This window comes from Seriola aureovittata, chromosome 8 (genome assembly GCF_021018895.1).
Source record: "Seriola aureovittata isolate HTS-2021-v1 ecotype China chromosome 8, ASM2101889v1, whole genome shotgun sequence".
NCBI classification, from domain to species: domain Eukaryota; kingdom Metazoa; phylum Chordata; class Actinopteri; order Carangiformes; family Carangidae; genus Seriola; species Seriola aureovittata.
In genome coordinates, this window is record NC_079371.1 from 3799768 (window position 1) to 3817460 (window position 17693).

Below are 17693 nucleotides of genomic sequence, written 5' to 3' on the forward strand. Positions count from 1 at the left end.
AAAAAGAAAAAAGATTTCAGTTCAAGATAAACTTATTAAATAACTTCTACAGAGGAAAGGAATGTGTGTCTGGATGTAGTATTTTAGATACAGATTGTAGCCGTACTAAACAATGTATGCACATGAGGGCAGACAGGAAGTGGTTTGGGTTTGATATAAACAAAGCAGGGCTGTCTGCTGCTGTGACTCCAGAGAACTAATTTCATTTACAGAGAAATATAAGTAGGACACTGCAAGATATTACTGTGAGTCTGTGCTACAAAATCCACAACGGGTCCCAACGAATCACCGTTTGGCTACGAACTCGGCCTGGCTGTATCCTGTCAATAAAACACTTTATTTTGACAGGGAGTTTACAGACTAATGCTCAACTAATGTTCAACAATGTCAACAGTTAATTAACCATTTAATGGTTAGGCTCAGGGAAACTGTTAAACACTCTCTGTCATCCTCACCGTTGGGAGCGAGGTGGGCCGACTCGGTGGCGTCGAATGCTCTGCGACTTTCTTCTCTTCTCTGACGTCCTCAGCCGCTGCTTCACTGGCGCCTCGTACCTCCTCCTTGGCCTTCGTCGACGCCGGGCTTCCTCCCGCGGGGGAGGCGTGTGGACTGTGTGCGGGTGACGCCGCTGAGGAGCGAGCGTCTACTGTGCTGTTACTGGTTTTGGAAGGGGATGCCTGGAAATGAGGAGGTGATTCCCTTCCTTGACTCTCAGGTGTGGTGGGAACATCGTCGCTTCCTATGTTGCCGTTGATTCGAAGCAAACCGTCCGCCTGGATCAGAGGACGACACAGTTAACAGTGATGAATAATTTCACACAAGTTCGGACAATACTTAAATCAATAATATGACTGAAATCCATGAACGTTTCTAACTTTTTCCGTACACCAGTGAATATTTCCTGCCCTACATTTACCAATTTCTGATATTTAAGCTTCTAGATTCTTTATTATTATTTGTGGAAAGGAGAACAACTCCTATTTACTCAAGGACCAAAGTTCAGGCAACATATCTGCATCTATAAACGTGCAAGAAACTAAACAAACAAACAAAAAAAAGCATGCACAGAATATCAAAACAGGAAACTGCAGTTGCTTAATACTGTGTGTGAATGACATCAGAATCAGAATCAGCTTTATAAGTCAAGTATGTTTGTGCACACAAGGAATTTGACTCCAGTTACAAATGTCTCTCAATGTGCAAAGTACCAATAACCACATCCAGGGAGGTACATGTGGACTTGAGAGCAAAAACAAGGACGACAAAGCTGAACAAAGAGAAATAAACATAAACATGTGACTTGAAATTGTGTGTGAACGACAAGTTAAAGATTCTGCACCTTAATTTTATGAAAAAAATAAAAATACTAAAGCCCAATGAGAGCTCTCACTTGTGGTCATCACCGGCCTCTCATCTCCGTTTGTTATCAGCTATTCATCCAGCTCACGACACCGTGCCGGCCTCTGTGACAAAGAGCCACTAACACATGTGTGAGGATCTCCTGGCGAGCCGTAACTTAAGACACAGCGGTGGAGCTGGGTGAATGTAGCCTCTCAGTTCTGCCCCCCCCCCCCCCCTAGCAGCTTGTGTGGGCCCGCTTTGTCTGCTGGGAGCCCACTTCACATTGAGAGGACCCTACTTGTCAACTTCTTAAGTCAATAGGGAACAGAGGGCTCCATTCAAAGCCGGGCTCCACTCAGACTCCTGACAAGACATTCCAGAAAAGCGCTCTGCTCCATTTGGTCTGATAATAACCCGCCCCTCCCTCTCCGCCACGCCAAAACATAAGATCTCATTTTGAATATTTCCATTTGGAATTTTTTTTTTTTTTTTTTCCAGAAGAAAAAGGAAATGGATCCCGTTGAAAGTACTTTGAGCTAAATTGAAACATTACATGCTTCTTCATGTGTTTTCCCAGAAACCGGTCGGCTCGTCACCATGGCGGCTCTGTGGCATTCTCATGTAAATGCCAAGAGAGCCGGAGGGGAATTCACCCACCGGCCGGCACGGAGCGCAGCCAGCACTGGGAAGTAACCGCATGCAAAGTGGTGGAGACCTCAACCATGTGCACTGCAGATCCCTGGCGGTCACACTCACCGAAGCTCAATCATTTAATTCATCTAATAAGAAACTTAGGTTAAAATAGGTCGCACTTCACCATGACAACCAGGCATCTGAAAACACATGGCTGTAATCCCAGATGTTCTCACAGCGCCACATGCTTTCATTGTTATTGTTTGGTGAAGTGATGTCATAACGCTGCTAATGTGAGCGGGTTACTCTGTGCCTCAGGGTCAAACTCACCTTGCTGGGCCGCGGTTCAGCCGCTGTGGATCGGGTCTCAAAGTAAGGCTTGGGTGTCAGCAAAGGCACCGGTTTGGGCGACAGGGCTCGGGTGGATGGCGGCTCGGATGAGCGGGAGCGAATCTGAGGCCGCTGGTGCGAGGACAAGTCTTTGGGAAACTCCTCGATCCGCGCCTCCAGCGTGGACGTGAACTTTGGAGCCGGAGCCGACTGCTGGCGCAGATACCTCAGGGGCCCATTGGGGTCCACGTCGAAGGGGTCTGGGGTCGTCGGGGAGGCGGCGAGGGAGAGAGGGAAGGGCGAGCAGGGGAAGGAGGGGTCAGCGGAGATGCTGCGATCCAGGAGCTTCGGCAGCTGCAGGCGTTCCAGGACCGCTTCACTGATGGAGAAACGCTGGGCGTAGCGCTGGAGGATGACTGACGCCTCCTCCGGGGATCTGGCTCTCCTGTACGCGTCTCGCAGCTCCTCCTCACGGCGCTCCCTAGAAGACACGAGGAGAGGAGGTGCAGAAAGGATAAAACTTTCAAATGTGAAACAACTAATATAATACAGTTTGATTTGCTACTTTCTATTAGCACTTCATTTAATATTTATTATTTTTGATTTAAACACATAATACAGTCAATATCACGGTCCAAAGGACATGAGCTTAATACCTACAGGAAATAACCAGGTGGATAAAATGCGCAGAAACAGCCACCGTGGACAAAGAAACAGCGGTTGAAAAGTCATTTTTGCTTAGGAAGGTTCCCAACTGAGTGAAATGACCCGGAAGTATCTAAGTGTCAGCCACGATAAGAGCTGATCCAATTCTCTCAAGGATAAGGAAATGAGCTCTAGTGCTTCCTATCTTATCTCCTTTAGCATAAGAAACACTGAGCCTTCCTTTACGAAAGGAAAGGAGAAAATGCCGTCCCACAATTCCTTGCTGCACCAACGTTTAAAACAATTGCACAATTGTAGTTTTACAGCAGCAGACCCACATAAACGTAGAAACAACAGAGCTACTATACGTTTGTGACACTAGCCAAAACTTATGGAAATAGCTCACTGCACTAAAAAAGATATTTTCTCTACTTAACAAAGCATATAAAACTATATATGGCCTATTTATGCCTAAATATAATTCATCCTGGCCTGTTACTCAGTTGAATTATTATTGTCTACTTGTATATTTCTTTCATGTTATCTTATTTCAACATATCGATTGTGTTTGTTTTTGTGTCTGTGGTGAGGAAAGCAGTGGCCTGTAAATCGTCTGTGTTATAAATAAAGTTGGTTTAAAAAAGAAGAAGTGATCGTGCAGCCGGATTCTCTCAGCACCGTTGTTCCCTTATGAATTCTCCTTCCCCTCATGACGTTTTGCGTCGAGGTCGAGGAAAAGGAGAAGAGATTATTTTGACTTTTCGACGGCAGCCATTGAATCCAAAGAGACAAACTGATTCACCAGCTAAGTGAGAAGCGCAGAGCAATATTACCAAGAGGTCACAAGATATCATCATAAAATCAACCACTAAAAAAACGTTACACAGTTATCCATCACAAGAACAGATCTATTATTTATACCTCTACTATTACTCATGTAGATATTCTCTGTCTTCTCCTGTTTCTCTGTGGGAGACCTACTTAACCGAGCTCCAGGAGGAGTCGCTGTCACCTTCGTGCCTGCTAACAGGAGTGAGACCTCCTTTTCCTCGACTCTAATGAGTCTAGTTCTGCACATGCACGTCTGGCTTTTTAGTGGAATACTACTTAAGACAAACGCTGTTACTGTGCGTTTCACATACTTGTCCTCCACTATCTCTCTGTACGTCTTGATGCTTCTCCTCCTGTGGGAGGGGCAGGTGTCTCCCGACATCAGCCGCTCCATCATCTTCCTCTCCTCCTCCTTCTTGATCAGATCCTGGGAAATACTCCTCCTTCGATTTTTCCATCGGGCCAGGTCCTGACACGCACAAGCAGATTTCAAGTGTGTCAGTTCCACATGAAGCAAAGCGAGAGGGTTCGGTTGAGCAGCGGCGTGAGACCTGGAGTGCTGCTGGGGCCCTAGAAAAACTGATTTAAGTGGTTTAACTGGGGCAGAGGAAGATATTACTGGAGTTAATGCTTCGGCCTGCAGGCGCTGAAAACCACTGCATATAACTGATCAGCTCCTCACACAGTGGGGACAAGAAATACAAACTGTGCAGATTAGACACAAACCTCATGGGATTTAAAAAACTATAAAATATATGAGAAAAAAACAAAAAAACCCCATCTTAGTCCAAAATAAACAGTCAGACAAATGTGAGACACTCACATCCTGCCAGTGATCCTCCTCTTCCTTCATCCTGTTGTACTGATTGTGCATCAGTTCATGACGCACCTGACTGTGGGGCTGCAAGATGGTATCCTCTTCTCCACGCATGTCGATCATACTCACACTCCTGGAGAGAGAGAGGGAGGGAGGGGGAGAGAGGGAGAGAGAGAGAGAGGCAAAGAATATGGATGATGAAAAACATGATGTTTATTTTTAAAAGTGAATTAGTCAAGTTAGGTTTTTTAGTTTCTTATGTCTTCATATTGCTGCTGCAGCTGCTAGTCGTTCATAATCAATCAATCAATCACAACTACAAGTTCAGTGCAGTGTGTTTGCATGTTGGCATCTGCTTCATACAGTCACACTGTCGGCCTAACCTTTTCCAAGACTCAGCCGTGGTTAAACGGGTTAGTTCATGTCAACAAAACACTGATAAATAATCCTCCCTAGAGGTGACACTCCACTCAAAATCCACGTTTATATACAACAGTATCAAACAAAACACATCATTCACAAAAGTATTTTGCAGCAGTCCATCATAAGGAAAAGAGACAAAATAAAATGTGACTTTATAAGATGAATAAAAACTGTGCGTCTTCAAAGATGACCTCTTATCACCCAACAGGCATAACTAAGATTTCAGATCCAACACAACATCCCGCCCGTCTTCCCCTCCGACCACATCAAACAGCATTTCTCCCTCCGAGTTATTCCTCCTTAAGTTTGTTCCTTTGTTTGTTTCATGTCACATTCCAACATTTGTTTCAACAGGAAAAAAGCATCAGATAAAACATGTCGGCTTTTTGAAAACATCAGCTGCAGGTAACTGTTGTGAAGCTTTTAGTAAACATTTCGATGCGAGCGCATGAGATGCGGCGACCAGTCTATTATTCATTCAGGCAAAAAGCTGGTTACAGAAGGTTCACACTGATCTTTTGTTTCGGTCAGTAATGTTAAAGCATTCGTTTTTTCAGAGTCTACAAACACAGACGGGAAAGCGCAGCCTCGCTGTTAGGAGCATGCAGCTGGACTGGATGTTCATCACAGAGTTAAGTCGTTTCATTCTTGTTTAAACAATTCCCCTGCTCATAAAGTCATGAGTGTAATAACTGCTCATGTTTAAAGACAGTCAGATGTTTAATGGAGCCCGCTGGTCACTGCGTGGACCAAACACACTTGTAGCAGGAGAGTGTTTTCAACCTGGGAGATGACTGACATCGTATTTCACTGTAAAAAGTTTTGTGCAGTCGTAAAGTTACAGGTGTAATTTGTACACTCTGAAGTGCATGTGCCGATACAATACTACAAACTTGATTTATTTCCTTGCATTCGAGTCATCTCCTGGTCGTGAATCCTCTCTCCGGCTTCAGGAGAAGCTGCACTTTATTTTTTATTTTTTTGTTTTGCATCAGCTTGTAGCAGCAGAGGAGATCACCATGATGGTTTCATGGTCATGTGTGTTTCATAAGGTAAAGAGGTGAGAATGGATGAGAAGATGATTGTGTTACATGAGACATGCAGCTGGCAGAAGCACCGAGGTGATGTCAGAGCAGCGTAGTTCACTAAGTCCTCTCCACAGCGACGGCTGCTGCAGGGAGTAAATCTGAGAGTGATGGATTGTTGCCAGCCAAAAAGTCAAAAAAGCATGTCCACCGAATTTACAGAAAACATATTTTCATGGTGTTTCGTGTTTTGTGAAGGGGGGCACTGTTGATACTGCTAAAATTTAACTTGTTATTTTATATTTTTCATGAGAGATGCAAGTAGGAAAAATCTGCTTAATTGGGAGACATTTTTATTGTCCATGTAAAGAAAACTTTTTGGAGAGATCATGTAACAAATGTAGTGATGCCTGTTTTTACTTTGACCTACAGCTCTATGAAATCTGCATAAATTACTGTAGAATTAATATGGATCATTTTTATAAATGAATTTATCTCATACAACTCAACACTTGTGCTGGAGCTGCTACGTCTAAAACACAAATTCGAGTATCAATTATTGACATTCAAAAGAAGATTTCAGTATCATATGAGAGGTTAGGTTGCAAATGTATGAAACACTCTTGTAATTATTCTGCTATTAAGAAATTCTCAACATATTATATATGTTGTAAACTGGCACAAAAATAATGGCTAAACCTTTAAACCTTAAACGTCAGTATGTGAAGTTCTTTAAATGACTTCAACCGTTTGGCAGCTTTTTCTCCACTTGCATAAATAAAAAATAAAATCCAATTCGAACAGTCAGTGAATGATTAAATGACTTATTGAGTGCGGTTTGTTCTGTAGTGCGGAGCAGCGTGGTGCCAGGCAGCTGAGCCTCTGAGTGCTTCAAAAGACAACTTACTGTGAGTCATCTGACACACTATCTGTGTGGCTGAATCTACAGAGGGCAGAGAGCATGGAGAGAGAGAGAGCACAATCACAAATGAACACAGGTACATTCAAGAGAGAAACTCATCATCCACTCGTGAATATTAAAAAACACAGAGATGGGATATTTGATTTGTAGCTAGTGGGTTAACATTTGTGTGTTGTGATCGTGAGGCAGTTATGACAGATTAAATACAGATTACGCACCAGGTAGGGTTGATTAACAGTGTTTTAGATAAACAAGTGTGTCCTGGGGGTTTGTGTGGATGCACAGATGTATTTGTCAGCTCCTAGGTTTCATGATAAACCTCAAACCAGGCACAAGGGGGCAGTCTCATCCAAAAACACAGCCAGAGGACAACAGAAGACAGATTTACTGCAGCACTGCAAACACAACGCTCTGCTGCCGTACAACAGATGCACACGGCATTGACCTTAGCATATTATTAAACGTATTAAAAGTAAGCACGTGCATCTCTTATTAGACAGCACGAGAGCAACATCAAGGCCGTGGCTCTTTCTCTCTTTCTGTCTGTGACCGCCACTTGTAGGTTTGGCCTTAACCACAAAGGTCTTCACACACTTCTCTTTTTATTTTTTTTTATGGAGCCGCCTCTGTGATGTTGGAGGGGTGTGAGAGCAATTGTGGCCTGTGGCTGCTCGCCACAAGAGAAAAAGGAGACTAAATTAAGAGAAGACTCTGTAAATCAAAAGCAGAGAGACTGCTTTCAAAGATGGCTATTTGCCACATGGTACGTTGTAGTAATCCGCCATATGTTTCTTTGTAGGGAGATGTCTGCCTGTGATACACTGCGGTTTACCAATTTCATTATTTATTTTGTTGTGATACGGGGAACTTGTGATTGCTTAATGATGGACCAATTGACTTCATGTACGTTTAGATATGTACATAATGTTTTTTTGTGATATTTTGGTTCAAATTGGATCAAACTCAATTCAGCATCAGCTGGAGTTGTTCCCGTGTCGGGTCTCCTGAAGAGATCAAAGATTTCCAGCTCAGGTCATGCAAAGTTAATCCATGTTCTCAAACTTTTTTTTTTTTCCCTCCAAATTTCTCAAAACCAAAACAAAACAAAAAAAAGAAGAAATTTGAAAGATAAAGAGTTTCCATGCACTCTGTACATTAACAAAAGATTTTTGATCAATTTGCATTCATGTTAAAAAATCTTGTGCGATCTTTAGGTAGTTAATTCATCCATTACTGTCTGAGGTCAAGGTCACATGCTGAGATAAGTATTGAAAAGGATCATGGGAAAAGTAGATCCTGTTAGTTACACGTTGAATTGTTGTAGTTCATTAAAATGTAGTGTAGTTGCTGGACGGAGCTCACGTTGCTGGAAGACCGCTGTCCAACCAGGAAGTCCCTCCCTGCGGGTCGTCACTTTCGCTCAGTGCCCTGCCCTTTCGCCGGCCTGTACCGGTTGTTTCTTTTGAAGTGGTTGCCATGGCAGCAGGCACGGGAAGAAAATGGGAGGGACTCTGGGTGGCGATGCGTTTAGGAGAGGTCAGCGTTCGACGGGCCCGCTTCTCCTCCTGCTCCGCATCTGCCACGAACGGCGCACCAGCGACCGCCTCCTCCCGCTCCGCTGGAGGTGGTTGTCTCCCGGCCGCGTTGACGGGAGCCGATGCAACCGCTGAGGCTGCCGTGGCGTTTCCTGCTAGAGGCGTCGAATGGTGGAAGAGTTCCTCTGAGCACGAGCGAGCTGGAGTACTGCAGAGAGCAAAGCAAACTAAAACGTACTGCCGCCTGGTTATCATCCTACATCATCAGACAGCATTCCTCTCGGCAATCCTACTGGACTTTATTTTCTGAAGACAGTAAATCTGAGAATATAACACAGCATGGTCACAGATCCATTCATAGCAGACTGGATGTGAAAACAGATCCGAGGCAAAGCAAAATGCACTGTTGTTTATCACCCTGTGATGAACAGCTACTTTCTGGGAGGCTTATTATTGGACTGTAAATTCCCAGAGTGCACGGTGGGGAGAGAGAGACTGGCCAGCTGCCGGCCTCAGTCCCAGCCTGCTCAGGGTCAGGGAAGGAAGAAGGCCTCATTTCCTTACATCCTGAGGGTGGGTCGCATGTTCATGTTCCCTGCCAGTGTGAGTGTGAGTGTGTTTATGTGTGTGTGGACGCAGTTTTTTTTCCACCACTAGTTTTGAAGGAAAGGTCAAGTGCAAATTAAAAGGTTACTGGAGGGCTATCAATTGTGCTTTCTTGGATCCTGCTTGTTCTATTTCTTGATTTAGATTTTTTCATTTCAAAAATGCATAATTGTAGATATTTTTCTTCCACTCAGCCAAATCTCTGGTTGGACTAATGAGCAATATTTTCCTCCCAAATGTTAAGACGACTGCTGGCATCTCTGCTCAAGATAAGAAACACAGTTAACAGCTAATACACAAACCACCGCAGGGCTGGATGCGAGCTCCACTCTTCCACCCAAACAAACTGAAACAAACATCTCAGCATGTTTTGCTCACGAAAAGGATGTTACAACAACAACTTTCCCGACACAGCTCAAAACACAGCTATGTCGGTGTGTAGAGGTGGCAACACTAAAACGCACAAACTCCTGCCTCTGTTTTTTCTCTGGAAAAATGCAAGCTGTTACTAAAGAAGCTCCTATCAAAGCCCTTATAAACATAGAAATCCCCCTTCTTCCTTGGAGCGCAGCAACACACACAAGTCTGATTTGTACCAAGGATTCTTTTCACTCCCTTGAAACGCTGACAATCCAATCAATGCTGTAACATCGGTGCCAGAAAATGCTGGAAACTGGGGGTGTGACTGTAATAACTCCTCCAACAGGCCTGTGAATGAAGCGTCTGGCTTGACGAGGAAATAACACAGGATAAGGCTGGATTGTGAAATAACAAAACTGACATTTTTTGTCTAACACTGGACTTCTGAGCTGTAAAATATACGACAGCATTGTGTCTTGACAGCTCATAATCCTCACCTTGTTACCTGACAGCGTGCTGTAAAATGTGCGGCCCTGAGGCAGACCTCGCGTTCCTCTTGCTAACTCACTGTTCACTCACTCGGGATAAGAGCGGCAGTGGAAACGATGATCAGGTAGCGGCAGCGCCCAAAAGAGCGAAGCGGCCGGATGGAAAAGACCTGCTATTTTCTACCACAGAAACAGTCGTGATGAAAACTGTTCACACTGAAGTCAGTGGATTTCCTCCCTGATGGGAACATTTGTTTTGGGACAGACGTGCAGAGGCAGTGATGCAGCAGAAACAGAGATTTCGTCTTTTTCTTCCTTGTCAAAACCTGGTGCCTACATTACCCACAATGCAACTTCAACAGCAACAGTTTGCTTGGAGCATCGGGTGTGCTAGCAGCTAATGTAGCCTCAAACCATTAGCCTCAAGCAGAGAAGAGGAGCAGCTAAAGAGATGTAGTTAGCTCACGTCTTTCTAACTGGACAATCCCAGATTTTTTTTTTTACTCTCAGACTTGTAGTCTTTTGCATCATGTGACATCATCATTACACACAGCACTGCATCACTCTGGAGCCACAAAAGGCTTATTTTTCACTTATTAAGTAGGAACTTCTTGATGTGTAAAATTGATTTACTTTCCCCTTCGGAAGCAACAAGCAAAAACTCAAAAACATTATCAACTATTTCTCATTAGAAAAACATAAACTGGTAATTTAAAATTCTACAAGACTCTAGGATCAGCGTTTAGATTTGGTAGATTTACAGGAACTACGAATGAGACATGATTATAAAAAGCTCAGTAAAAAAGGGAACTGGGCCGATGCCTTCAGGTACAGAGAAAAAAAAAACATGAATTAAGGTGAAGACCTTTGCTCTGAGGTGACCGTCAGGTGAGTTACAGTCTCCGTGGGGGACTCTGCATGGGGCGGGGGGAGGCTACAGGGCAGAGGCTCACTGCTCCTCCTCATGCTCGCTGAGTGGGTCTCAATGCAAGGTCTGGATGCAGTCTCCTCCCCCTCCTCCTCCTCCTCCTCCTCCTCCTCATCCTCCTCAACACTCTGATGCTCCTGCTGAATCTGTGTCTGGGGTTCAAGGGGCGGGGTGGGGGATGGACTTGGGGCGTCTAAGCTAGGGATCTCATTTGGACTGTTACGTCACCCATTCACACACACACACAGACACACACACACACACACACACACACACACACACACACACACACACACACAAAGTGCACAGGGAAGGAAGATGTGATTGCATTGCAGCAACAATGCATTAGCAACAGTGACATGAGGATAATCACAAGATGTTTGAAAACACACAAATGTGGTGACGGATGAACGGATTCACACGAGAGGGAAAAGGAGGATAAAGACACAAAAACGATGTGAAGGAAGGAGATGGAAGAGGAGAAAAAAAAAGAAAAGGAAAACAATAAATGCAAAATCAATTAAAACACGATGATTTGATGTAGCATAACATGATGAGATGAATGTAACAACAGGGGAAATGACAGATTGGCAGCACACACAGACACAACACACATTCCCCCTACTGTACGTCCACCTACTTTCAGGAACTTTTAAGACCGATCGCACTGCAGATAATTAATATATTCAGTCTCCTGCTGCTGTCTCTCAATAGATTATATACTCCTAACACTCCCTCACACCACTAACACAACATCTGATCAAAGCACATTATGCGATCTACTCAACTCCTACAGTGAGATCCACCGACAATGAAAAGCTTAATTCATCATCCCAGTGCGCTCACACGTCGACGCGCCAAACTAATAAATGTCAATAAAACCTTCAGCCTTTAATCTGCCTCATTTTTTTTTGTCCATGTAGCATATTTCACACTTTTGCTCCAAAATCAGAGTCCGTGCATATGAGAAACGCACATCTGGCCTCCATCAGCCGCTCCCATCTGTACAATGCTGGACAGAGAAAAATAATCAGCAGCTGAAAGGTTTCTCTCCGCACATCTGCAACTTGACACAAGTGACACTTACTCTTGCAAAATTCTCAAAAAAAAAACCCAAAAAAAGAAAACACAAAATCAAATCAGTCCATGAGGATGTTGCTAGGAATTACAACAGTGAATAATAAACAACATATGATATAATTGTTCTGTTCAGTATTGTCATGCTCATTCCCCGTCTATCTAGAAATTCTCTGGCTAATTCAAACATAAAACATGCAGGATGGAGACGACATCATCACATACTGTGTAGTTACAGGCAGAAATGTGGATTTTCTCTGCCAGGAAAGTTTTATAAGAAGCTTGAATTTTAAAGGTTTTTATCCGCAGCAATTCAACATCAGGCTGAAACAAGTTCATGGTTGTGAAAACCTGTACTGCTCGTTAAGCCAATTAACTCCTTACCACCAGTGTCAAGGACCCTCACTAGCTCTGCACTGTTAAGTTCAGCAAAGTCGCTCGACTCACTCGGTTATCATATGAGAAATATGTGACAACAAACACATGTCGGAGAGCAGGTTTTGTTCTAAGATGGAAATGTTGCTCTAAAGCAATTAGAAAAATTTTAAATCTTATATTCAAGCCTATGATAAACCCGGTGGTGAAGTGTGTCTTTGTTATTCTCTAAGCATTCACATATTTTCACTGTAATAAAACTGTAGTGTGGAGCTCAGTTGCACAGGACAACATTCAATCATCTCTCTAAATTAGCAGCATTAGCACTTAAACTGTATAAACCAACGGTCAGAATTTGAACACTTCATATGAGTGAATAACCAAAGTAACCGACAGTTTGTTGTTACGGTCACACTCACCTGAAAGGTCTGTCTCCCCCTATAGGTGACGTGGCAGTACTCCAGCTCTTGCGTCCTCCCTCCTCTTTGTCGCCTTTCTTTTTGCGGAGCGGCGTGGGTAGATATCCACTCTGGTTGCTCTTGTTGGGGAGGTACTGGTTAAAGGGCATTGCAGTTCGCGGCTCGCTGACGGACGTCCGCCGCGCCAACATGTCATCCTTACGGATGTCTGGCATCTTCCTGTGGGGGGGACCGTCGGACTCTGAGTCGCTGCCACGGCCTGTTCAGAGGAGGAGATGGGGGAATGAAGGTTCAGGTTTGCAGGTGTACTTTAAAACACAGGCTGAACTACAACACAATAAGCTCTCTTTAGAAAAGTACAGCAGCCATTTTTAAAAACAATATTATTATTATTCAAGAGACAGTGACAAGTAAGAGCTTCTTTTCATTACTCAGGGATGCACTGAAGGATGAACTAATTCCAGTTAGACAGAGGTTTCATTTCTCTATGCCGTGATAAGGGTCACTGACTGAAGGCTTATTCAATATACGTGAAATTACTTTTAAAAATATCAAGGAGGCAGTGCGACTTAATAGGAGCCGCCGCCGCCTGAGCATTGATTTCCAGTAGCTTGATGCTACGAAGATCAATCTGTGATTATTGGAAAACTCCTTAACTCAAGAAGATGCAGCATTAGGAATAATCTGCAGATTCATAACAGATTCAAAATGTAACAAAGATTTATTAGACATCAAATCACTTTGCAATTCTATATACTTTATATATTTTCCCACTTAAATGCAGATAAGCTATACTGTGATTCAACGTCTGCATCTATGATGAAGCATGTGAAGGCGACAGTGTCTCTATTACTTTCTGAATGATAATTTGTTTTAAAAAAACGACTGTGATTCCACTTTAAGCAGAGAGCAAGAAACACCCAGGGCTGCTGAGTCATTGTTAGAGAGAGACTGAGAGAGACTGAGAGAGAATGGGAGAGAGAGAGAGAGAGTCAGAATAAATCCAAAAATAAGCAATGCAGAGAAACAACTGATTGAGGAGTCTCGTGGATACCTCAGATTTCTTATCTCTAAAATATAGTATTGCCTAAAATCCACAGAATCCATCCTCAAGCTGTTACTTCATACCGACCTATAAAACATTATATGCTGTGCATTCCAGTGGCTGAACATAAATCAACCTTGAGCAGGTTGACGGCCTGTTTTTATGAAACAAAGCAAGTATCATAAATCATCAGAGAAATTTGCATCGTGCAGCTCGTGCCGACTAAATTCTAGCCCACAGTTTTTCGGAAGAATTCACTTAGGATGCCACCGTGTCTGTGTGAATCGGCGCTTTTAATGTGAGCGGCAACACCTGGCTTTGCAGAAGTGCATCGCTCAAGGACTTTCCCCCGCTCTGCGTCTTAAATTCCTCTGCAGGATGTGATCCTGAGAGCACGTACACAAGAAAGAAGATCAGGCTCGCCGCGGAAGTCACATGTTTACGATTCCAGTGATCTACCATTAACATACCAGTCATTTCCACCTTGGGTTAGCCCCCCCCCTTCCTTTTTTTTTTAAGTTGCTAATTCTACTCCAGATTCAAACAGATGAAAACGGATACCTGCAGCCTCGCTTTACCCAAGGTCTCCCAAAAATTCCTCTCCAAGATGTTCAGCACATGTGCTACTGGAGTTCCCCTCCCTTCGGGTGCATGTGTACTCAATCTATGACCCTTGAATTTATGACTCAATGTATATATTTTCCAAGTATAAACCCCTCAATTTCAACCAGATCTAACCCATGAAACCCCCCCCCCCCCTTTGGTTCAGAACAGATACATGTGGAAGCAACCGCAGCTATCAGTGGAAACAAACGTCACTTCTTCAACCTCTTTCTATGAATAGACTTCTTCTTCTTTTTTTAATGTGGTCTAAAAGATTGACAGATCGGGGTCCAAAAAGAGGCCTTGAGGAATCTGCACTTCCAACAATGAATGGTTCAATTATGACTCTTAACCCATCAATTGGAACCATGAGCGACTCTACCATCCAAGTCTATCCATCTTTAAGGAACAACATATGTCTTTACAGGGGTGATGTCGTCTCTGCACATATGGTAACACTGACGCTTCAGGGAACGTTTATCGTGGGTCAGTGCCACACTGTACCAGAGCTCCTCAGAGTCTTAGTCACATCAATAATCATCAACGTGCTACAGGAGAAGTAAAAGCCGTGGAGCCCGGTTCAATATGTTCTACTGTAACTGAAAACCTGGAGCGGGAAAGACAAATGAAGAGTGACAGTGATTCCCTCTAAATTTCTAACAGCATTAAAGCGAAATAAATGATGAGAAAGCAACAAAATATGATCGTGTCACACAGATGTGCCGTTTCCTAATCAGGGTGAAGAGCAAAAGTCTGCAGGAGTCACATTCTGAAATACTGATCTGGACTATAAGACTAAGTGTGAGCGACACGACTGCTACAAGTTCACTGTAACGCTTAATAATGGTAACTGTGCATGTGTGCATGGGGCTGTCAGAGCAACACTGTGCATCTGAACATGTTGGAGGGTTTTTGAATCTTTCCAGAATCAAACATGCAAGAGCAAAATTTTAAGTGATGGACTTCACAGCGTGTCTGTGCGCTATAATGTAAGCTGCAAATGTTAGCATGCCCCGGCTAACTAGCATACTAGCTAGAGTAGTGACCTAGCACCCCATAGCAAAGGGCCACATCATTAGCTAACTATTACCGGAGGTTGAAAAATCTTTTCTTCACGACAGGAACTTCAGCTGAGTGGAAGCCAATCCACGATGCTACAACATCTGATCGCTAGTTAACGTTAGCAGCTCTTTAGCTATTGGATTTGAGCAACTTTAGACACCTGAGATAATGTCATGTTTAACCATCATCCTTAAAGTCTGTTCTCCTGTACTAAGGAAAAAACACTGTTTAAAGCATAAATCTAACCACTGCTGTTATATTACATTGTGTCTATAATAAGCATCCAAACGGGGTTATGTTGGAATTAACATTTTAATTAATGCTACATTTTTTTTTTATTGGCAATACTAGGGCTAACTATAGCTGCTCTGCAAAACACAATGCTGCAGACAGCTGCTACACGGATGATCCAACGTGGGAGGATGTTGACTTTTTTGTGTTAATTATCAACCTGGCTACAACTGATAAAATCTGCTAGCATGAGCTGTCGTGTCAGCTGATAAAATCCACGACGAATGCCCGACGATGATCATCTCCGGTGGATGGAAATGTTGCTCTGCTGAATTAAATTTATAAATCTGCTTCAGGTGGAGCAACGGTTACAAAGTGGGACAGGGCTGAGCAAAGGGTCAGTTCATTTATCACTTAGAGACACACAACTTAGATGTGTTCACTATTATTAGATGTATGTGTGTCTTTTTTAAACATACTGATGTTTGATATGCGTTATGTCCTCGAGCAGAAAGCGTATGTCAGATATGAGCTTTAGAAAAACCTGAACTCGACTTCAGAGCTATACGTTCTACTAAACATCTCAATTACATCATGTCAGCACCAGAAGCACAAAGTGCCTCATTTATCAGAACTGTAACCATCTACAAACCCGGTTCAAACAAAAGAGCGTCGCCGATATTGAATTTCTTTCAGATATTGAATTAAACTCTTTTCCATGTCCCCTGATCACTGTCAGGGTGAAGTCTGAGTTTACGGGTCTGAATAATGAAAGGGCTTTGTCTAAAGGTCAGGGCAGGGAAAACAGGGCAGAGTTCAGTTCGTGTGCATGTTAATAAATGGATACTCTTGTTCAGAGTCCCCTCTCTGATTGGCTGATAACTGCATTGTTATCCTTGTTCTCTGTTCTCTCATTTGTGCCTCCTGGGTCTGATCTGAACACTGATATTATGAGAACCACAATAACGGCAAAGGGTTTAGAAACACGATCAGAAAAAATGTCGAAGTAAATATGCAGGTTTTTGACCCGAGTAACCTCTCTTCTCCTGAATGTGATGGAGCAACAAAAGGCGCCTCTGACAGCAGGAAATTCAACAAAAAAACTTCCACCTTTATTATGTTTGTATCATCAATCCATAATGTTCAAAGCTTTCCTTTGTAAAAATGTGTTATTTTAGTTTTTAGTAAGCCCACGTCTCCAACCTGCCTCCTCATTTTTTCATCAGTTAACAATTTTCTTTTTAAACTTTGGTTACTTTGGATCAGCTGTGGGTGTATTTGAATACAAGCTGCGTGACAAATGTGACTAATCGGCTGTGGGTTAGCCACGTTGGTGGAGAGAGATTAATTGTGGGATTGGTTGTACAGTAAAAGCAAAAGGGTTTTAAATAAACGTCTTGTGGCAGCTTTCGCATCCCGGTCTAGTGAGAGTGTGGAAGGAGGAAAACGGTGTCTTTCACAATCCTTTGATGGATTTCACCTTGATCAAGTTTAATGGATTCACAGGGTCTGATACCAAAATGTACAGTAAGTGATGGCAGACTAAGGCTGAGACTCTTTGTTCTTTGCAGTAGATATTGCACTAAAGAGGAATTTTTTACCAACAACAGCTCGGGTTTTTTTGGACGGTCCGAGTGTTGGTGACAGCAGCTCGGGGCTTTGGAGACGGCAGTTTCCTTTGCACTTCCCTCAAAACAAAAACACAGTCAGGCAGGATGCTTGGCCTCGCTCTGTATTTTCCCCACATGCAGCTCGGAGATGAAACATACATTGCAGTTTGCGATGACTGCTTTAACCTTTTATAGGCCGCCATTAAAAATTTAAAAGGGTCAAATTCAAATGCAGCGAAGCAATCAACGGCTCTTTCAGTGACAGCCAGTGTATTTTTAACCCTGTTTACGGCTCCAGCACGAAGCATGAAACTGCTTCACAGCTGTTCTGCAGTTCATGTTTGTTTTGAAAAACTTCATATTGTGTAAGACTGTGAGGCTGCCATG

The 17693-nt window shown here is 43.2% G+C and overlaps 1 protein-coding gene across 13 annotated transcripts in view; it reads right to left on the reverse strand.

Annotated features, from left to right (window-relative positions):
• Window positions 1-17693, reverse strand: part of LOC130173343 (LIM and calponin homology domains-containing protein 1-like) — an 89893-nt gene that overhangs the window by 12370 nt on the left and 59830 nt on the right. For 10 of the 13 annotated variants that reach the window (XM_056382527.1, XM_056382524.1, XM_056382521.1 and 7 more), the window contains 7 exons: window positions 12756-13014; window positions 8330-8710; window positions 6953-6988; window positions 4604-4730; window positions 4092-4249; window positions 2305-2785; window positions 456-773 (listed from right to left, as the gene is read on the reverse strand). In XM_056382527.1, the coding sequence (XP_056238502.1) occupies window positions 456-773; window positions 2305-2785; window positions 4092-4249; window positions 4604-4730; window positions 6953-6988; window positions 8330-8710; window positions 12756-13014 (1760 nt within the window). The remainder of the gene's footprint in view (window positions 1-455; window positions 774-2304; window positions 2786-4091; window positions 4250-4603; window positions 4731-6952; window positions 6989-8329; window positions 8711-12755; window positions 13015-17693) is intronic. The other 3 variants (XM_056382531.1, XM_056382532.1, XM_056382525.1) reach the window with 2 other exon arrangements.